The sequence below is a fragment of the Caloenas nicobarica genome, chromosome 20 (genome assembly GCF_036013445.1).
Source record: "Caloenas nicobarica isolate bCalNic1 chromosome 20, bCalNic1.hap1, whole genome shotgun sequence".
Classification (NCBI taxonomy): Eukaryota; Metazoa; Chordata; class Aves; order Columbiformes; family Columbidae; genus Caloenas; species Caloenas nicobarica.
The window spans coordinates 2842459-2864712 of NC_088264.1; the positions used below are offsets into that span (position 1 = coordinate 2842459).

The 22254-nt window shown below is 43.7% G+C and overlaps 1 protein-coding gene across 1 annotated transcript in view; it reads left to right on the forward strand.

Moving 5' to 3' along the window:
- NIBAN1 (niban apoptosis regulator 1) overlaps positions 1-22254 on the forward strand; it is a 64151-nt gene that overhangs the window by 14800 nt on the left and 27097 nt on the right. Inside the window, exons 2-5 of the mRNA XM_065649138.1 lie at positions 12183-12313; positions 13587-13718; positions 14388-14502; positions 15559-15726. Coding sequence (XP_065505210.1) covers positions 12183-12313; positions 13587-13718; positions 14388-14502; positions 15559-15726 — 546 coding nt within the window. The remainder of the gene's footprint in view (positions 1-12182; positions 12314-13586; positions 13719-14387; positions 14503-15558; positions 15727-22254) is intronic.

A 22254-nucleotide genomic window follows, 5' to 3' on the forward strand; every position in this document is an offset into this window, starting at 1 on the left:
TTACTAATGCTTACGTCTGCATTCAGAAAATGAAAATGTAATCTGATATACATAAATTTGCCAGATAAAACTCTCATCACGCAGAAGTTATTTTCTTTGATTCTTATCAGCTCTTGCGTCTTGCATTCCTAGGGCTGTTTTTTTTCTCAGTCCCCAAAATAAAACATTTTACAAAACACAGCAAGATGAAGAATTGAAGTTTCGATATGGACAAACAAAAGAGACGACCATGTTCTTCTCCAAAAAGAGAGGAAGTATCAGCATCCGCGTTGATTGGAGCTCAGACTGGACTGATGGAATGAACTTTCTGGAGAGCCGTGATGGAAGAACGAGACTTATAAAATCAGAGCTACGTGATTGATTGTACAAAGGCAAGAGCGCTGATAGCAGATGGTTAAATGCACTAATTGAGGTATTGCCACAGACAAAAAACCAGACCTCTGACATGTTCTGGTTACGCATGACCACAAGTCGTGGCGTATGGGCAAGTACTTTTGGCATGTCCATACGTAGAGGTACTGTGAACCAGCAGGAGAGCTCCCACCAAACCGTTTCCAAATAAATTATCAAGAACAAATTTCCTCTTCTTAACAATAACCTGCCCGGCTGTTTTTCCGAGCCCAGAAGCTCACATGGTCCAACTGTACAAACACGGCGCTGGAAGAAGGTGGTTTTGATTTGGTGTTTTCCTTTCAAGTTGTGTTGTGTTGTCACAAGCTTTTCTGAACGTGAAAGATAAATGGAGAGGAAATGAGGCAACTTATCTTTTTTTTTTTTTTTTTTTTTTTTTCCAAAAAAGAAGGAGCATTAAAACATTGAAGCGGAAGAGCTGAGTGGCTGAGGAGACTCAAACACACGTTTAGTGAGAGAGACAATAGCCGACTGATGCTTCTTCCCGGGAAGCCTTCTGGGAAAAGGAAAAAACAAACACCAGCGCTAACCCTATTGTCTTCTCAGTGGTGCTTTCATGCGCGCTTGAGGAACTGAAACTCATCCAGACGGAAGAAGAATAATGTACAACATTTGGCTGACTGTCAAGTGGCTGCTCTGTAAGCCCCTGGAGCTCGATTCCGCTGTATATAAGTGGCTTTAGTGAAACCAGCTCCATGGAGGACACAAGACACCTTGGAGACTCCACCTGCGGAGGGTAATTAGACCTTAAACCCCAGCATTTGCGCATGAGTGACTATGAGATAAAGGTCTTGCTTTGTACGTGTCCTCTGCTACATTTACATCAAGTTATTTCTAAACACAGTTCTTCTTTTTCTTTTTTTTTCCCTTAAATTCCCCTGACCCACGTCTTTGTGACCTGGGAGTATTTCTTCTGCTGCTGGGGATCTGGATCACCGGCGCTGGCTGGTTGTAGGAAGGGCAGACGTGGTGAATGCGAAGGCAACGCGTCATCTTTGATACCGCTGCAACTGCAGAAAGTTGGGGGTTCTTTTGCTTTTACTTGAACTCTTTTCAGGGCAAAATTTATGGAATTAATTCTGAATTTGCTAGCAGAAGTTATACTTTTATTAGTCAGGTCCCAGCTTTAATTCAGAAGACTCAAAGGCATAAACTCTGCCAAGTAAGGAATGATTAATTAAAGCCTTCTAGCTTTGCCCCTCCCCCCCAAAAAAAAGTTCGAGTCACTTTTTTTCCATCTTTTACAGTGCTTTGGAAATACTGGGATCTTAATTATGGCCTTGCTCAAATTTGGATGGGAGAAAAGAAGGAAAAGGAGGCAGGTCTCCCATGTTGGGAAGCCCCAGACAGCCATTGGGCCATCTCCTGTTTGCTTCTTCTCCTGTGTTTTCTTTTCACGCCCTTTTTTCTCATTTTCTCTGCTTCTGCCCATGGGTTGTCTCTAGGTTAAGTTTAGCAGGGGCTTTTGGAGCAGTCGCAGTGGTTTCGCGAGGGAAGGGAAGACCCGTTTCACAGCTGGAAGAGAGCAAGAGGTCCTATCCCAAACCAAGACGCTGGGGCAGTAGCAGCTGCTATAGTAGAGTCTGAGTAAAGTGTAAGTGAGAAAATCAGACCTACTTATTCATATCAAGGTTTTGGAGGGTGAGAGGAGACTTGGTTGAGGTCTCTATTTTCAGCTGAGCCATCAGTGTGTCTTCCTCCCCTCGTATCAAACCAGATAGGGTAAGAAGTGTTCTTGGTGTTTCTCAACTAACTTGTGTTATCAAGCCTTTCTTTTGCATTGCACAGCTTTAGTTTCCCTTCCCCATCTATATATTCGTGGAAAAATAGCCTGTTTTACATGAGGTTTGGTGAGCAGATTCGTGTAATAATTATACACTTTTTATTCTAGACTCTTAACCTTAATTGATGCTTTTCTGCAGCCGTGGGGAGGAACCATCTTCCCCACAGGATGAGGCGCAAACGCTTCCTCCTGTCTCTTCTGCAGAATTAAAAATTCGGTGAATGGTGTGGTTTTGCTGGCTGGGAGTTATTATCACCCACAGAGAAGCAGAGAAGTGTTTGTTTGTAAAAGGCGAGACTTTTATTTGCTTGAGTGTAGACCCTTTAATGCTTGGAAGTATTTCTTGCAAAGCGTGAGTGCAATGATTTTTTAAATCCATTTATTTCTAAAGATTTAGCAAACGTGTTTAAGGATATTATCTTATTTTTCTGAACTTGAGAAAAGACTATCAGCAGGGAGAATTTGTCTAGTTTGGCTTAGCTAAGGCATAGAAAGATTAACCACATATTAGGAAAAATCATTTAGAAACGCCAGAACTAAGAAACATTTATCTAGCACTTCGTTTTCCCAGCTTAAAACCACTAGTCCGCACCGGTTGCTGTTCCGCAGCTGCTGGGTGCACATATGGATGGATGATATGATGGAAATATTTTTTCAGCATGTTTAATACACGTGCAAAAACCAGGTTGCACAAAGTCATAGTGAATAATTGTGGCTTTACCAAGGCAAGCACAGGCTGGCCAACACATTCCCAGTGCCATCATGATCCCGTTGTATCGCCACGCTTTGAAACAACAAAATGGGTGATAGATTATGGGGATTTTGAAATGGTGCTTCACTCGAATTTCTAGGTTTTATAAGGTGGGTCCTCCCATCCTCTCCATAATTATGTTTTGCAGTGACAACCATTGAAGTTCCCTGCATTCATCTTGCAGTATTATGGCATGAAATTAACGAGAACCTGAAGCAAATGACTGAAAATGCACTACAAATGAAATATTTTCCCATTTTTGTTGTCCAAGTGGGAGATGGGGTAAAAAAATTCCTTGGGATGTGAACTGCATTTTACATAGTCCTCTTCCTGTAATATAAAGTTTCATTAGGAGCTTAATTATATATATATATATTAGTTTGTTTGTCCTTTTTAAAAAAGGGACAAGAGCATTCAATTGATTTTTGGTTTTCACAAAGACTTGTGTCTTTGTCCATACGAAGACCTGTGTCGTTGGCTACATCTGATAGGGATAAATAGTTCTGTCTCCTTTGCTATGTGAAATGCACATCTGTTATTTTACCCCTCTGCTTCAGAAAGTTCGCAGCACATACATCACTGTGGTTTTGACTTGAAAGAACTTCCTGGGATGCTGTAGCGGAGACCGAATTTTAAAAATACACCTTTACCAAGAAAGCAACGTGTCAAAAGACCACAAGAGGAGGTGGCCTGAGAGAGTGCAGGAGCATCCGGGCGTCCTTCCACCGCAGAGCACCAGGGCAAGGCGGTGTCGGCACAAGAAAAAGAAAAGAAATTGGAAAATGATGCCAACTGGCGGACCCGTGACATGGGGATGGCCTTGGGCTACAGATCAGGGCTTCCGAAATCTGAGTGGCGATAGTTGTTTGGGTTAAAATCTGTGTATTTACCCAGTCTTTTGGCGTTCAAAAAGGCAAGGAGGAGCTCTGAGGCTGAAATGGTTTCCTGCGATAAAATTAAGAGACATGGCAGTGGTGTTGGAAAGCCATTAAAATAAATGCCTGTGCTTTGAGGCCCCTCTGTTTAATTTATGTCTTATTTTAACCCTTTTTTGGCACATAGGTTAGCTGAATTATCGTCCTTTGCAATCCATGACATTTCCTCATTTTCAGTGCATATGGGAGCCAAGAAAGAATCAAACATCTTACAGTTCAGTGAGAAAAACTGTAAGTGCCCCATGGTACCTTTACAGTCCTTTTGTTATCCACACGTAGCCCTTTTCCATTTTGTGAGGTTTGTGTGTTTGTTGAAGATAAATAGAATAAAATGGGTTGACTTACTGATGGTGAAACAAGCTATAATGTAAGGGGAATAAAGGGAACTTTAACCCAAGGTAACCTCAGCATAAATAAGGCCTCGCGTGGAAGGACGTGTGTACTCATACCAATGACCAATGTCATAAACACCTTTGAGTAATTTTGTATTCTAATAGACCTGTCTAGTATGGCATAATTTTGGCAAAAGAATTAAGAAAAAAAGATGTGAGTAAAAATATCTCCTGGATCTATGTGAGCGCGCTCCAAGAATTGCACAAAATTAATCTTGTGCAGGGATGTGTGTCTGTATAAATATCCGCATATTCGGAAAAGCTTTCAGTTAGTGTTTTGTGAAGATGGTTATTTCTGTTACCTGTATCTCTGACGTGGGAATCATTTTCATTATTTTACCTTGCGGACGGTCGGGCGGTGAAATAACTGGCTGCAATGCCAAAAGGAGGGAGGAGAGGACACATCATCCTGATTTAAAGGCTGATGTGGCATTGGCTTACATTTTTGGAAAGCTGTTTAAATGTTCCCAAGAAATATTCTTGTATAACCTACCCTCACATGTAACGTGATGCTGAGATCCGGGCTGGAGAAAGCTGCTCAAGACACTCTTGGTGTCTGTTTCTCCATTAGTGGCTCAGCCTGTGGCTCATGGACTTGAAAAAAAGCCTCAAAACCATTGACCTTCACCAAATTAACATAATACAGAGCAGAGTTTAGCTTCTTGTGGCCCTCAGGAACTAGATTGGCTTCATTTGTTTTCTTAAATCCCTGATTCTTCTGGTGTGGTGAAGTAAGCTTATAAATAAAGGATTGTCAGACCTTATTGCTGTTGAATTTGACTGTGAATATTTGTTTTTAGACAGAGCATTGCTGCTTCTAACCCCATTACTGACAAAGGATAAATTTCAGCAGCCTTAACGGTAAGGTTATCTGACAGTGTTAATCAAACCCCTGCATCGTGCTGCGCTTGTTTCTGCTTGACTAACCACAAGCTTTGGCCTTTATGTAATTTGTGATTACTAGGATTTTTTGTTGTAATCTGACACAAGTGCAAAGGCAACTTGTGAAATCTTGTTTCTCCCCTAAATAACCATTCGGCGACAGGAGCGTTGTGGAGCTGGTGGCCCCGCTGTTCCACACCAGAGCGCCTCATCTCACCAGCTGCAGTTCAGGCATTTGGAGGTTAAAATTTAAATCCTTCCCATTGCTTTCCCCAATCCCTGCCCTACTGATTGGATGTTAGGAAACATTTCTTCCCGGAAAGGGCTGTCGGGCATTGGAACAGGCTGCCCAGGGCAGTGGTGGAGTCACCATCCCTGGAGGGGCTGGACATGGAGATGAGGTTCTCGGGGACATGAGGTAGTGCCAGGGGTGGGTTATGGTTGGACTCGATGATCTTGAGGGTCTTTTCCAACCAAAACGATTCTGGGATTTGTTCTATGATCTGATGGCTTCCTGAGGTTCACTGCCTCTCCTCTCTGCAGTGCTGGTGGAGCTGCTTGTGCAGGACCCGTCTCTGGCCGAAGAGGTTGTCCATCCATTTCCCCGAGCATGAGAGATGGCACATCACAGAATCCCAGAATCCCAGGTTGGAAGAGACCTCAAGGATCATCTGGTCCAACCTTTCTTGGCAAAGCCCAGCCTAGACAAGCTGGCCCAGCCCCCTGTCCAGATGAATCTTCAAGTGTCCAGTGTTGGGGAACCCACCACTTCCCTGGGAAGATGATTCCAACAACCGATTGTTCTCATCGGGAAAAATTTCCCTAGTGTCCAGTCGGAATCTCCCCGGGAATAACTTGTACCCACTGCCCCTTGTCTTTTCCTTGTAACAAGGGCATCTCTATCTGCTTTCCTGAGAAGGATTTTCTTGATCGCGGTCTGGGAGGGAAGGGGAAAGGAATCCTGGCTGTGGGAATGAGTCTCTGGGTCTGACCCAAGAGACGCGCTGTGTTTAAGCAGGATTAGCGCTCTGTGTTTTGCTCTGCATTTTTTAATAATGAGGCAGTTTTCAGAATTAATGTAAAATAGCAGGGTCCGTACTTAAATCACAAGCTACTCTTTAGAAAATGAGCCTTCTTATAGAGTCTGTGAGGTCTGCCTGCTTCCTCTGAAATACGAGATGCTCATGAAGTTGCCCGAGAAGAACATTATAGTTGTATAAACCTATTGAAATCTGTGGGATAATTGTGCAGCTCAGTATAAAATTTCATATATATTATTTAGCAGAGCACTTGAGGAAGAGCTAAGTACTCGAGTACAATTGTAGAAAGGGAGATCTGCGAGGCTGGAACGGAGCCTGTTATTTTTGTCTCCTCCTTTTCTGTGGATCGAGTTTACATGAACTTAAAAATCAACTTATTCTCTAGAGAAGTTGGGTTAAGCACCCAAGGGGTGCTTAGACACTGAGATTTAGGAAGAGGGTGATCTGAGGTGTGATGGGTGTTATTCTCTGCTATGCGTTGAGTTTTGAGTGACTAACTGGAATTCTACCCGTGCAATTCGGTGTCCGTATTGCAGAGGGATAATTTGGGTGTGTGTAGTTGCGGCATTATGAGTTTTTAATGAGTGTAGTCTCCATTAATACACAATAAAACTGAGAGTAAATAATTGGTTTCAATATTTTATCAAGTGCAAACTGTATTTTGTAGTGTGACTGCATGGGGAAGAGAGATGGTTCCACCAGAGATCTTCTCGGTTTGACTAAATAAGTGCAAACAAACCTGTGGAGACACAATTCGGCCACATGAGAACATGGGATTTGTGTCTGTCATCCCTTTTTTCGTAACAGATAGTAAGTCATGACTCATGAATAATCAAAATACTCTTTCTATAAATAAAGATTAAACTGGGCTGTGCTTTCAATAACAAAGAGCATTTTTTGTTGCCTCCCTGTATGGGTAGGATAAAGCCTGGGAGCCCTTGGATTTAAAGAGTTTCTGGGTGGTACCACAAGTACCGCACGAGAAAGAAGACTGTAAGAAAGAGGGAATTGCTGGTAATTTATGGGTTTTTTGGTTACCAGATGCGTTTAACAAGTGACAATGATATTTGAAATGAACAAATGAATTGGGGAAGAGCAGCTTTTATGCACGGCATTGCAGCAGAGGTTGATTCTCTCTCTTCGCAGCGACTATCCGACGTGTTTCAGAGCTGCCGATTCAGAGCTTTGCCGATTCACGGGGCTCCAGAGCATCTGCAATTTGAGATGTTTATCTCGATCAAATGTTGTGTTTATCCTGGACTTGGGATGAATCGACCCATGAGCTGAACACTGCAATTATTTTAACTCATGTAGCTGCTGCCCTGATGGGCTATGAGAATAAGATTATACATCTGGGTGGGTGGGTGGATGGATAGGAGTAATTTTAAAGCTTGGTACTGAGTTTGCTGAATACCATTAAGGCACCCAGTATAGTTTCTAGTGTATCATTTAAAAGCATGTCCCCAGTTGTGGGTTGCACTCCTGGCTGGTGAAGCACCATATGGTTACGGTCAACTTATCTTTTTATATTTACGGCTGATGACTTTGTGGCCTTGTGGAAGAAATACAAGGTCAAAGTCCTTCATTCCTGCTCTGTCTCAATACTTCACACTTGTTTGAAGTGCTGGGTGTGCTGGCATTCAGCATGCACAATGCTTATTGTTTCTTTTAGGTTTTATTTTGTCTGGGGCTTGCTTTGATGCAGAAAATCATCTACTTATTTTTACAGTTCATGTCTCTCAGGGTGCAAATTATATTTTCCAATGGGCTTAAATGGTTTAAGAAGACAAATCCCTCAGACCGCCAAAGAGATTCGTATCACTGATTGTGGTATTTTTCAAAACTCCATTCAAAAGCTTCTGAGTTCAAGCGGTTGTGCTATGAAGAGGAAGAGTCAGGGTCTTCTTGCTACTCTTGGAACCACAGAATCATTTTGGTTGGAAGAGACCCTCAAGATCATCGAGTCCAACCATAACCCACCCCCGGCACTGCCCCGTGTCCCTGAGAACCTCATCTCCGTCTGTCCAACCCCTCCAGGGATGGTGACTCATCATCTTGCCACCAAACATGGATATTTAAGTGGAAAAACACCTTTTATGGCGAGTCCTTACCTCTTTCTCTTCCTAACTTCCAACTGGCTGAAGCCCAGTGCGTGTGAGCGACACTTCTCTTGTGTGCCAGCTGAGAAGTTACTGTTTTTCTGACCTTTCGTTCTGAATTCTCCTGAGCTGCGTCTGTCCGGGCCGTTTGGCACCAGGTCGAGAGCGGAGGAGCGTGGCGGGCGAGGTGACCGGGCTCCGCGTGGCCGTCCCGCCGGGCTGGAAACTGGCAGGAATTCCAGGGACAGCTTGCCAAAGATTGCCTTCGGTTTTTAAACTTGGATGCCGGTTTATTTCGATAAAAGCAGTCAAACCTACCATAAGGAGTTGGGTGTCTGAGGACGTGCTGTGGGTCTGATGACTTGGAGTTGTACAAGTGTCCAGCACGGGTTGTGCGCAGTTAAAAAGGTCACAAGCCGTGGAGAAGCAGGAAGATACAAGTTTGGCGGGGTTGCCAATTTACAACGGGGCAGCCGACGGATATTTCTTGTTTGTCAGTGCAATTACTTTAATTTTTAGTCTTGAAAGATGTACCGAAACTTGTGCTAAACTTTTGTGATCAAGTGCGAGGGTGGATGCGTCATGAAACATTAGCAAAATTTATCCTGGAGCAGCATCTAAACCCTCAAGAAAGGAGGAAGGGACCCTTGCCACGTTGATTTGACAGAAATCCTTCCACCTCCATCACTGGCGTCTTTTGCTGTGGGTAATTTTGGTTGCTTGCAGAGTTTTAGTGGAGATGATCAAATTGTGCGTTCTCCGAGGATAAATACTGGGTTTCAGGTCACATTTACATGGGCTGGAGCTGTGCCGTTGCCAGACCAACCAAGTGGGAAAGTTGGCCTTGCTCCATATAAACAGCTCTGACTAAGCAAGCCACACTAAATTTGGAAAAGAATCGGGGGAACTCATTTTTCAACTGCCCTGGAGTATTTTATCTCCGGTTACCCCTTGTTATCATTTCGTGGGAAGAGTTTCTATTGCTCGTGACTGTTTCCATCGTGTTTGTTTTCAGATAGCGTACTTTTGTCTTCTGTAAACCCAAAGAATTTTAAAGGTCCGTCGGTGAACAATGGATCACGGGTCCGTCCGTTCCTCTTCCCCCCCGCAGGGAGCCCCGCGATTCCTGTCGAGCCGAGCGCTGCAAGGCCGGGTCCTCGTGTTGTGCCACTCGCAATTCCTCAAAAAAACCCCTTTTCTTCTAATTGTTGGACATAGTACTTTTAATACAGAGATCCTTTGCTGCGAGAAGTGCAAAGACTGGAATGAACAGCATGAAACATTTGCTCCCCAGTCCATGTTTTAATTGGTTGTGATATATTCTGCACATAGAAATCACAATGATGTCGTGTTTCTCTCTCATATATATTATGAATTGCGTAGCTCCTTTCTTTTTCGTCATCACACTTTAAGCTGATCTAAGCAATGTTGACACCGAGGAATCCTACTTCTGAGCCGATTTACCCATAATTGAAAGGCTTTGCCAAAATCATAGGTATTTCCTGCGATTGTCGTTTTTTTTTTTTTTCCCAACACCAGAATTTTGTTCTTTGTCCCATTTCCTCTACAATTTTTTCCTGCAGGATGCAGGCAGCGGTCAAGTGAGGTCCAGTGTCCCGGAGCCCCCTGTAACAGATTAAGAGGCCACTGCAAGCTGGAAAAGAAAAAGCCCCGATGGAAAATAGGGGAAAACCCTGAGCAGGAAACCCAGCCGGCGCTGGGGCCAACAACATCCTACAGCTGGCTGGGACCAGAAGGGGAAAAATATAAAAATAAAGCTATAAAGAAGGTTTGGGGAAGCTTTATCCTTATTTGGAGAATAAGTTTCTGCCTCTGCCTGAGCAGGCTGGCTTTTAAAAGGCTGTCAGATGGGCAGGGATTTTCTGCTTCAGCAGCACGAGCGCATCCTATAATCGGTAGCTCTGCAAAAATCTGGTCTCTTAAAACTGGAGTCCAGATTATCGCCTGGTGCTGTCGCACAAGTAAATCTGCGGGAAACCGAAATAGCCGAACACCTCCTGACATCCCTCCAGCTTTGTGTCACGGCTCCGACACACGGCCGGGCCGTCTCCTCCCTGCACCCGTGATGTGCAGATTTTTCTTTTGCGTGCACGTCCACGTAACTACAGCACTGTAAACCTCATTAGCAGGCAGTTGAGGAGTAATTAAATACTGCAGCTGTCTAAGCGAAATGATGAAATTACTTCTAGCACCATTGGTAATATCCCACATTCGGAGCAAATTGGAGCTGGACCTGAAATTAGCACTTTCCAGAACCTTTTGCCATTGCCCATTTCTGCAAATTCCTTAGCAAATGAGCTATTTTTCCATGGCAGTCTCAGCCACACAGATTTGGGTGTTTAAAATGGAAATAAAGTAGCCAGGAGTGGTAAATCTTGGGCATCTTTTACACCACAGCATCCCATGCGCTTGCCCCTGTAAAACCCCATGCGCTTACTCTTGTAATTGTCTGCAGTTTTTTTCTTTCTTTAACCGTATTTATTTTGATCTTTAAAATAAGATGAAAAAAAGGCGTGAACGTTTTGGGAACTGCCCTGACATTTAAACCTCGTTTTTTTTGGTGAGAAACGGCAGTAAAATCGGTAGCAATTCAGAAAGCTTTGCGTGGTTCTTTTGGAAGGTTTACGCTTACGTGAAACAGCAAATATGTCACGACCTTTCTCTGATTTCGTCATAGCTGCTGCAGACTCACAGCCTGTTGTATAAAATACAGAAACATCGTGGAAACTCCCAGTGAAGGCTTTTTGGTGGTAGTGCTGGTGAGGGGCTGGCAGGAGATGGTCAACCCGGGAACATCATCACAGGATTCTGGAGGTCCTGGTGCTTCTTGCTGGTTCCCGTTTAGCCCCTCACAAGTGCCGGATGCCAGACCTGGTTTAGGAGCCCATGTGCATAAAGGCTTTAAGAAATCACAGTTTGGGAACTACCTTTTTGTTTTTGCCTTATACAGAAAATTAGTTTGTGGGTTTTTTTTTTCCCCCCTCCAAGCAGAACAAAATAAAATTTCGAAAGCATCAAAATTGCTTGGGGTGTGAAATTATCTTTCTCTGTATATGCTCAGAAAAAGACCCCACATTGTCATGGTACTTCTTAATATAAGGAAGAAAGAGTTCTCTCCAGTACCCAGGTGCTATTGGAGTCATAGTCCAGGTTTTAGTTTTCAAATTGCCACCGACTCTGAGTCACGTACATGCACATGCCTTTAACGTTTAGCTTCGCTTCCCTCTCTGTCAAGCATTCTTATTTCTTTGATAGGGCTAATGAGTTAATTACTTGGAAATGGCTTCAGGATTCCCAGAAATGAGACTGTCAGTGTGTTTATTGCCGTTATTGCTGCTGCTGAGATCTTGATCGGAGCAAGACAATACAAGATTAATGTTCATTGCGGCGTGACCGAGTATCTATTTACATTAAAACAGAGCCTGCAGTGCCCAAGCCTAGAAAACATCCTTTGAGTCAGCTTTAAAATCTGATTGTGTGATAAAATTGGCTAATATGGCTAAACACTAACCAGTATCACTTATATATATGTTTTTTTGAAAACTATCAGCTCTTGAACACCCACGGCTCTATGACAGCACATCCTAGGGAGCGGCCGGTAGCATCTTCTCTTAGAGAAACGGATTTGGGGTTCGTTCTGACCACTCTTAGAAGGAAAGACAATATTTGAAACCCAGTGTTTTCTTTGTATGGTTAAGACTGGGTCATCACAACAGCTGGATGCATCTCCGACGGTTTCCTGCCAAAGCGGCCGATCGTACGCTTGGGTGATATTTTGGGTGGCTGGTGGCAACCACTTCAGTTCCGCATGACACTTTCTGAACCTGTGGGCATGAAATATGATTTGATCTTTTCATTTCTGCTTCAGGGAAAACAGAGGCCATCATCAAAAACTTCAGCCCGCACTACAGGCGCCAGTACGCGGTGGCTTTCTGCAAGCACGTGCAGGATGAGCTGGAGCAGCACCGCGATTCCCAGTCCCGCTTCCTGAAAACCAAGGTAGGAGGGCACCCGAGCCCTTCCCCAGCCTCAAGCTGCCATACAGCTCTGCTCTCCTGAAATAATTAACTCATTAACTATTTAAATCATGCATTTGGTAAGTCGTGATGTTTGAAAAACATGAACTGGAAGGGTGTCAGCCGCTGACTGCTATACAAGCACAGTACATAAGTGATCTTTCAGCTTCTTATATTAGTTGACTACATTTGCATCTAGGGCACTTTACGTGTGTACTTTCTTATGTGCAACCCAAGTGTAGCCAATAGATTTCCAAGTGCAGAAGTTTGATTTGGTTCGGGTAGGTTTTTTGTGGAAAAGTTGCATTTGGGTGCAGATTTAAAGTTTACTTTTGGAAATTCGTCTTTGTTTTGATCTTGTTCCGTTGTCTCGTCGTAGCATGAGAAGAACCATGACATGAGCTTTGGGTACAAAACATGCGTTTCGTCAAGGTAGAGTCAGACACTTGGACAAAAACTAGTTGCTTCCTGCTGATTGCAAGGTTTTGTAGGAATCCTGGGGCAGAGATCATATATTCAGGGCAGAAATTTATGTAGGAAACTCAGTTAAACCTTTCAGCCATCACTACAGGGTTCCCTGAAGAAGATGGCAATAATCCCCACTGCGAAGTGAGCTATGGAGAGCTGGTTTTCGTTAAAGAAGGAAAGACAAAAAGAGAAACAAAAGCCTCTTAGAGGAAAATGCAGAGAACAAGCCTTCTATATTAAGAAGATAGAAACCTATAATTTTGGGCTGTTTTGGAAATAATTTATTGAAATGAATAGACCAAAGCAATGTTAAAGGTGGGATAATAGAAGAGCCACGTCTTTCAGAAAGATGCATATCAGTTACAAGAGCACAGGTGCAAAAGTGATACAAAGAGATGGGAAATAATTTACTGTTTTATAATAAAACCCTTTGCTGCATCAGTGAAAGGTTTTCATTGATGTTATGTAGTGGAAAATGGGAGATAACGAACTACAAGTCGTGTTGCATTCAGCATGCCAACTGAAAGGCAAATAAGAACGTCTCTGTCTCAGAAATCTGCAAGTATTTTTGGAAGGCAGAGCTTCTCTGCTGCCTCCTCACCTCAGGCTACAAGAATTTGGTTGCGTATGTGGTATCTGCCCAAATCAGAGTGATGTTTATGACTCCAGATTGCATCTGAAGACCCCAAAGCCCTCATAGCAAGCAGTCTTGTGGAAATATAGACATAAAAGCTTCAAAATGTTCGGTAACCCAGAGTCATTTCAAATCTCAAAAATTGTCTTTGCAGCCGCCGGCGGAAACTGAGACGGTCTTATATGAGGCAGAGGTGCTGCATTTTGCTGAGGAGCTGAAGAAGTGGAAGGACAGATACGTCGTTATCAAAAACGACTACACTGTGGATTGCTTTGAGACCAAAGAGGTAAACACTTCTTCCTCTTAATGCTCTTCGACGCTCCCAAGGAAACTGAATTTGCTGCTGCTGCCTTTCTTTTAGCAATACTAGATCAAACGTTGTCCTCGGCGAGACAGCTCCAGCCTTGCAGAGCTGGCTGGAAACTCCACAGGGATAGCTGAGCGTACAACCAAGCGCTTTGCATTGGCCATTTACGTTTGCAAGAGCTAGCAAAACATTTTAACAACACTTTGAACCTCCCTTTGCGTGTCACAGAACGCTTCTTATCTGCGTGTCATTGTAATACGTCCTCCTGCCTCTGCAGTTGCATTTTAAGTAGTGATCTTTGGGTGGCTTCAAGTTGACTACAGTGAAGGTTTTCGTTTGGCAGCTGCCGTAGTTCAATGAGTCTGGCTGATAAATCAAATAGGGCTTTGAAGAAAATCCCATTCTTTTCCTCTCCCTTCTGTCCCTGACTCCTGACCATGACTGATAAGAACTGAGAGGATATTTTAAAATACGTTTTTTACATTTAACCATGTTTTAGATTTGACAGGATATATATCAAAAACTCGGTCTGACAAAAACAAATTTCCCTTTGGGGAATATCCACATGTATTAGCTTTGTGAGTTGTGTATTTTGTGTTTTCCCTCTCCTTAAATATTTGTTTGACTCTCTCTCTCTTGCTTTTCCAGGCCTACCAGAAAGGAGCCAGCCCAAAATGTCATGTTCTCCCTGCAGGAGGCAAAGTCCTGACTTCAGAAGAAGATTACAGCTTGCTGTCTGATAAACATTTTCCAGATCCTGTTGGTAAGCCCTGCTCCAAGCTGAACTGCCGAAGCCGGGGCCGCGTTCCCTATGCAGACCTCTTCTGCGCAGGCTTTCAGGCCAGACTCGAAAATGGGGTAACAGAAGATGCACGCAGCCTGGTTTTTATGTCCAAACACGGCTCCAGGGTGGATGCACACAGAAGATGCCATAAGCTCACGTTTAGAGAAATGCTGGCTCCGTTTTTTCCCAGCGTCCCGGCACAAAGCCGCTGGAAGTTGTGCAGAAGCGGGTCAGGAACCGCACCACCATTGTTCCCGGGCTTTGTGGATATTCCTGGTTTATTTGTTTCCATTTTTAGATGCCAGCTGCCTGTGTTGACTCACAGTTGATGATAAGTCCCACAGAGAGCGCAGGAAGGTTGCTGCTGCTCAATTTGTTGTTTCGGGGATGGGAACCGCTGTGGTCCTACCCGCCCCCACCCCACTCCGTGGAAATGGAGAAAATTTGGGCTGTAAGGGAGCGGATCTCATGTTTCAGAGTCAGATCTGGAAAATGGGATGCCACATGAGGAAAGGGATAAGGGCAACATGTAAACAAGGATTTTCTTTTTTAAAGTCTTCTCTCATAACACTTAAAGTTTTGACTGTTGGGAGGCGTCCCCGTTGATTCTATGGTTCAAGGGCTTGAAGTGACAGTTCATAAGGCCATATTTTGGATGTTTGGAAACCCTGGAGACAGGGAAACCACTGCTGCTCCTACACGGTTTAAAGCAGTTTGTTTCTGTATGGAAGACTACGTGCTCCTATACGGTCTCTATGCGGAAGAGACCAGAGTTGCCCACTGGCTTACTTATTTGCCATAACTCCCTTTTCCCTAGCAGCTACAATCCAGTTAAATAGTTTCTTTGAAATTTTATGAAAAATATGTAGTTTCTCGCCACCTTGAACACGAGAGGACATGAGGTTGCTCTGGTGGTTGGTACTTGCTGAGTTGGCCCATCCCAGCTGTGTCCCCCTGCCCCCTGTAGCAGAGGAAAAGAGCCAAATGCCCTAATCTGCAGATTTCCAATGGACATGTGGGGTTTTTTTTGTGTAGGGTCGAGTGAGAAGGAGGTCACTCAAGCCTTCATTCAGCTGCCGAGGGAGTTCCCGGTTTACTTGTGGCAGCCCTTCGCCCGACACAGCTACTATTGCTTCCCGGAGCCAGGAGCTCAGAGGCAGTTCAGCGCCGCGCTGGGCGACTGCGTGAGACATGCGAACCACGGTGAGTGCAGGAGCGGCCTCTTCCTCTGCCTCAGTCACCCCCGCCAAGATTTACATAGCTATTATTGTAAAAAAAGCAGTGGAAAAATGCAAGTTGCTTCCGGAAGATGCTTGGATTTCGGTGCCTTGAGGAATGCATTAGCACAGCCCTTCTTGCTTTGCCGGGGGCAAAGGTAGGTGGGATTTGAGCTGCGGTGTAGTGAGCTTGGGTACAAAACTGCTGTGAAAGGAGTTGGGCTCTACGATCCTTGTGGGTCCCTTCCAACTCAGGACATTCTGTGATTCTGTGATTCAATTAAAGTGGTGTTTCCTTCTCTGTCAGCTCATTCAAATCCGGTATCATGATACAAAATCATATGAGACTTTTACTGAATATGCCATGGCAAACTCTCACCTGTGTTTGCAAACTTGACAAATACTTTATAGATATAATTGACCGGGTTTGTACACTGTGGAGGGAACACAGGCTCCCAGTATGTTTCTGTAATGTCGTACATACATCACCAGTGCTCAAACATCCTGTGTTTTCTGTGGGTGTTTAGATGGCAGCTCAAGCCCCAGCCATGGTTAAGCTTTATAGAAGGGACGTGAATGGTGTGTTAGACACAGTAATGATTGTTCGCACAACGGTAAATTTTAAATCTCACTTTCTGAGTATGTTAGACTAGAAAACTTTAAAAAAACCCAATTTGTGACTTGCTAGGATTATAAAAACAACCTTGCTCCCGTGAAATTGGAAAAGCTGGATCGTTCAGAAAAATAAATGCCTTCCTGTTTTTGAGATGACTTTTCTGCTTTTCCATCAAGCTGACGTGGATCCTCCACTTGTGTCCAGGTTTTTCCGTACCTTTGATGTTGCTTTTGAGTCCCATCTGCTCCTGCTGCCTTTGGTGGGAGATGGGAACACTCAGGAACTTCTCCAGCAATCTCAGCTACTTGGGCCTGAAGCCCGTGCTCGTAGATAAATGAATTGAGAGTGCAGCATGTGAACGGTCCCTTTTACTTACAGAAGTGGCTCCCAATGTGGTTTTTTTAGCTGTCGCTTTTGTCTCTGGCCATCAGCTTCACTCCAGATCCTTCTCAATTGCCATCTCTATCCCCTTGTCCCTACTGCCAAAGCCATTCCTGGTCTCCTTTAGGACTCTGTTCCCGTGATGAAAACACACGTTACTGTGTTTCTAGGCAGTTCCCTAAGATGTGTGGTTATTCGCGTGGTGCTCGGTGGTGGTGGGTGGCAGGTCCTTCTCCACGGGACACGCGGGATTCTCGATCCCAATGTTACCCAGGTGATGCGCACTCCCTTGCGAACGCATTTCCAAACCATACCGAAGGTGGTGCGACGCAGCAGGCCCTTCGAGATCTGTCAGCCTCCTGCGAACCAGAGGGAGCAGCTCCGATGCAAATCTGTGTAGGTGTGGGGAGGCCGAGGGCTAAGACACCCTGGTAGGCAAATACCCACTCGCTGGGACTGTAAAGACTCTTTCATGGCTGGATTAACATAGGTTGGAGGCACCAGTCTAGAAGGAACACGCCTTCAATTGGCACTTCCAAGTAGCTTAAGTCTTCATAAATATTCCCTATATAGCTGCCAGAGGAACCTGAACTCCCATAGCATGCTTGAGGGCAAAGCCTTGCCTGTGTGATTTTCGGTTCTGTTCAGCCTGGTTTTAGCTGCGGCGAGCGTACAGTAGGAAAGCGCTCCAGATTTTGGGAAGCCACCCCTCTGCTCCTCAGCGGGCTTTGGTGAGGAGCTGGGGATACAATCAAGTTTTCCTGGCACTGTCAGGCCTTCACGTCTTGAAGCCTGTTCATTAGGTTTGGGGTTTTTAATTTCTCTCTTCTGGAGCAAGTGTAAGAGGCTTGACAAAGCTCTTGGCAGCCTTTTTTTTCCTTAAAGTTCAGCGCATCACTCTAGGGGCCAATTCTGAATTGGCAGAAGCTGGGACTAGATGAGCTAATAGGTCTTTTCCATCCCCAATGCCTGCAAATCTGTGGTTTATTATGTATCGTATGGCTCAGCTATTGCTCACTTACACATCTGTTCCAGGATTTATCCCTCTCTGTTTTCTCCATAGTCAAGTTTTTATCTGACGGAAGATGCTCAGTGACACTGGAGTGCCTTCATCAAGGCTCATCCTTTCTGTCACGTTAGTTCTGCTCAGCAGACTAAAGACTTAAGACCTGCTGTTACGCTAGGAAAAATGACCAGGTTTTTACAGCTAAGGAAATGGGAGCCCATATTTTCCGGATTTCTTGGAGTTAAACCATCTCCCAGAAACCTGAGTGCTGTGAGTGGAAAAGTGATGACTGCCCGGCACCCCAGTAACCTCAACTCTGCCCTTGGAGTGAACTTCTTCAGCAGCTTTTTCAAAAAGGACTTCACGATGATTTATACTCATTCTTCCATGACCAAAAAATATTGCTTTATTAATATTTTTATAAGCTTTGTTTGCAACCAATTCACCCTACCAAAACCAGGCATCTGAACGGCTTTAGGCACGTGCAGCAACACTAATGAGGCTCAGGATATAAAAGTTGTCTGTTTGTTCTTTTATTAAAAAGAATTCAATGAAAAATCCTTTGAGTTCCATTGTGGAATATAATTTAGTGGGATAAGGAGCAGCGGCCAAGGCAACACTCACCCCCTTCTTCTAAAAAGTGCCAAGTTAACTTTTGCCAGGGCAGATTTGGCAAGGGCAAGAGAAAAACAGATGTAATGTCTGACCAGAAGTTGCTTTTCTGTCTTTTTCTATAATCTACCACTTCTGGAAAGGAATGTATCGCACTGGGCTTTAGCCAAAAACTTGGAGGAGTTTTCTGTTGGAGTTGTGTTTTCTCCCAGGAAGCAGAATTAAATTCTGTTTCTTGCTGAACAGAAACCTGGAGTGAATTAGCGTGTGGTTTTGTGCTGGGAGCCGCCCTGGCACTCAGCAATTTCTTCTTTTTGGAGTCCCTTTGCTATAGATAACCGGTCCAGCCTGTGCTTCTGGGTTTTCCGGTCAGAAATCATGGTCAGGAGAATAATTACAAAAGCGTTTGGATTTAGCGATCACCGCTGCACATATGATTCAGATGTACGGATTGCTGGTTCCTCTCCCCACTCCACCCAAATTTTCCTGTTGTGTGATAAGGGTTTGCAGTTGGAGTGGACAATGATTATTCGTTATCAATGGAGTATGTAGAAGTTTTGTACCCTTCTAGAGTACAGTACAGATAAAGCGTATTTAAAACCTTTAAAATGAGCCTAAGCCCATCAAGACCTGATTCGTCATGATTTTAAAAGAATTCTAGCAAAATGTTAAGTTTCTGTGAGTTACCCTGATTCTGAAAGTTGACTGAAGGATTAATCTGCGTACAGAAGTCATCCCAACTCAGCGATTCATCTGGGCAGCTCCCGCTTTGCTCTTTGCGAGTTGACTTTCATGATGCCTCGGGATTTGGGGAGGAGGTCGAATGCTTTTTGGGTTTTAAGCTGCGAGCTCATGCGATGAAGGGCTAATTACTGAGAACACAAGTGCCCAGGGAGCAGCAGTGAACCCCAACAAACTGGTGGGTGCAGAGAGAACTGCGGTAAAGAACGTTGTGTGCAGCTCTGAAATGCCACAATTCATTTATTATGGAATTTATTACCTAGGCGTAGGATACAAAACATTTTAACAGGCATATTTGCTGATTTCAAAGCTTTTTGGCTTGTATCAATTAATATGATAAATGAAAGGGTGAGTTAAATTATTTAAATGACATAAATGTGCATATAGAAAGATAACATTGAGGGGAGGTCTCTAAATATATGATATCGATCAGCCAAAAGATGTTATTTGCAGGAGAGCAACACGCCAACAGATACAGAGGAGTCAATAATAAAATATGGTGGTGTGGAGTAACACGGCCAAGTGATGGCTCCTGATACAGATAATTCCACATGTAGAGAAGAACGTGCAGCTCTCTGGGCACAGGGCCACACAATGACATTTTCAGTGTTCCTTCTTCTGGTCTGTTCCTCGTGCCGTAGGACATCTGCTGTATTTTCCCCTATTATGTAGCCTTCACTGTTTTAGTAAAACTGAAAAATAAATGTTTCAGATGACAGATGTGTCAAGACAAAAGAAAGCTGTTGTAAAAGATGCGATTTCAAAGGTTAGTGGAGAACTCTTGCTTTCTGATCTGGTCTTAGCTGGGAGGCATTTACAGTGCACTAAAAGTGGCCTTATTTGCTTTAGTAAATAATGAGTATTGTTGACCACATTAGAGTTTTTTGTATCTACAGGTCCTACATTACATTGTTATTTAAAATATGTTACTATATTTGTTTCAGTTTCGATGATTCCTAATTAATTCAGCAGAATAACAGCATGTGACCAAAAAAACCCCTAATACCACTTTTGTGTCATCTTCCCGACAGAAGGGGCAGCAAGAAGGAGAATTTTCTCCCCATAATATTATTTTTTAGCTTTCCCTCCCTAAGTTTTGCCTTAGCCGAGTTTTTCTCGGGAAATTTACGTATTAATAGTAGTTTTAAATGCTTCTCACGTTTTTCTAGAAGCTGCGCTTGAGCTGAAGTGTGGAAGGAAATAGTTTCTGTAGGAAATAGTTTCCCATTCTCCAGGTTTCAGTCCTTTACATTCACATGCTCTGAAAATCAGACTGAAGTTTCTTCTGAACGCTTATTTAATTTTTTTGGTTATTTTAGGAGGTCTTCTCGTTTCCTAGACGAGTTTGCCAGCTATTGTGTTTCGCTCGATATATGCTGTTAAAAGTGCAGAAGCCCAAGCCCTCGGTGCTGGGACAGAGGGAAGTCTGCATGATGAGAAGGAAAACACAACCAGCTAATTCTGGGAGACCCAGAGTTTCACTTCATCATTTTATTTTCTTTCATCTGGTTTGATTTCACATCCTTATCTCGATAATCACCCTCACGGCACAGGAAGCGAAGGGACTTTCAAAACCATATCCTGTCACCGCCAATTTCACCATAAATAACACTGAAAAAAAAAAAAAAGAGAAATAAATACATTGAAGAAGTACGAAAAAGAGATACATTACGCAAGAGAGAAATACAAAATGTACTTTTAGGCTTGTGCAGGGCGTTCTGTCACAGCTTGGCTGTGCCAGGACAACTAGGACAGCTTCAGGGGTTTTTTCTCCATCTCTGGCTTTTAGAGTTGCCATTAGCTGTGTCCACTTTTCCTTTTTCAACCCTAAGTTTAGCGCATGGGTGTTTTTCTCATAATTATTTCTAGCTTTCCTACTTTACATGTATATAGTATGTATAGGGCTTACTGACTCTTGGACTGTAATTCAAGATAATTACTGAAGCGTTGATAAAGAGAAGATGACATCAAATACTTAAGCTGAATGATCTATATCTCCATGTGCCGAGCAAAGCAGCTGTCATGAGTCCAAATAGGACTTTGGAGAGATTTCTTGAGTCTTCACGTTGCAAACAGGGTGGCATTTCTTCTCTGGAGAGGGCAGCTGAAGAAAAGGGTTTTCTTATTGCTTGTTTCAGATAATGCGCAGAAGGACCAATTAAATAAAGTAGAACTGAGGAAGAAATGGGTTTTTTTGACATTAAAGAAAAACGTCCTTCTGCACTGGGATTAAAGCAAGAACCTTCTGAAGGTTTTTGTGATAATTTGGGGTGGGAAAAGGCGCGAATGAAGACAGAGCATTCAGCCCCTTGCCCGCCTGACTCAAACCTGGGGCTTGTGTCTTGGCTTCTCTCACTGCAGCCGCCGCGCTTTGATTAATTCAATCCCTTTCTGGTTAATAAATCAGATCTGTAGGCCACATGAGGGGCTGAGGCCATGGCTCGTCTTTCACCAGACAGGTACCTGAAGTCCAAATGGGCTTCTCAAAACTGGTGTGCAAACTTCCATAGAAATATTAATTCTGTCATTAACATTCAAAACCATTTTGCTATAAATATCTTTGACGAGGCTTGTGGAATGCTACAAAAGCCATGAAATGTTTCAGGACACAGTTTAGGGGTTTTATATATATATAATTTAGAATATTTTGCTTAAAATAAGAGTGTTTTTCCTCTTTCTGGGATGTTTCTGTTCTGCAACGTCATTTCCTTCATCCAGCGTGGCTTTTTTTTTCCGGTAAGCCTGCACCGTAGTTAGGATTTTTGGTCTGTAGGAGGTATATTCATACTGAAACACCGAGATGATTAATGTGCTAAAATCCTCATTGTGATGACGTTCTTCTTACCTCTGTCACCTCCACACCCTGGGCTGATTCTCTCTTTTTTTAACACATTACCAAGCCCGGGGTGGTGCGGAAGAGCCGCTGCCTTGTGCCCACCACCCGAGCCTGTTTTAGGAGAAAACTCATTTATGCAGCTCTAAGGTCGTATTCGAGCTCCAGCTCCAAAGCTCAGCAGCCAGAACAATTCTCACCTGCACCAGAAATACAGTAGCTGGTTTGGAAAACGCTTGGACACTGTGGGAGATACTGTGATTCTTTGCGTGCAGCGCGCTCAGGTTTTAGGCTACGGAGCATGAAGCTGCTGCTCGCAGCAAAG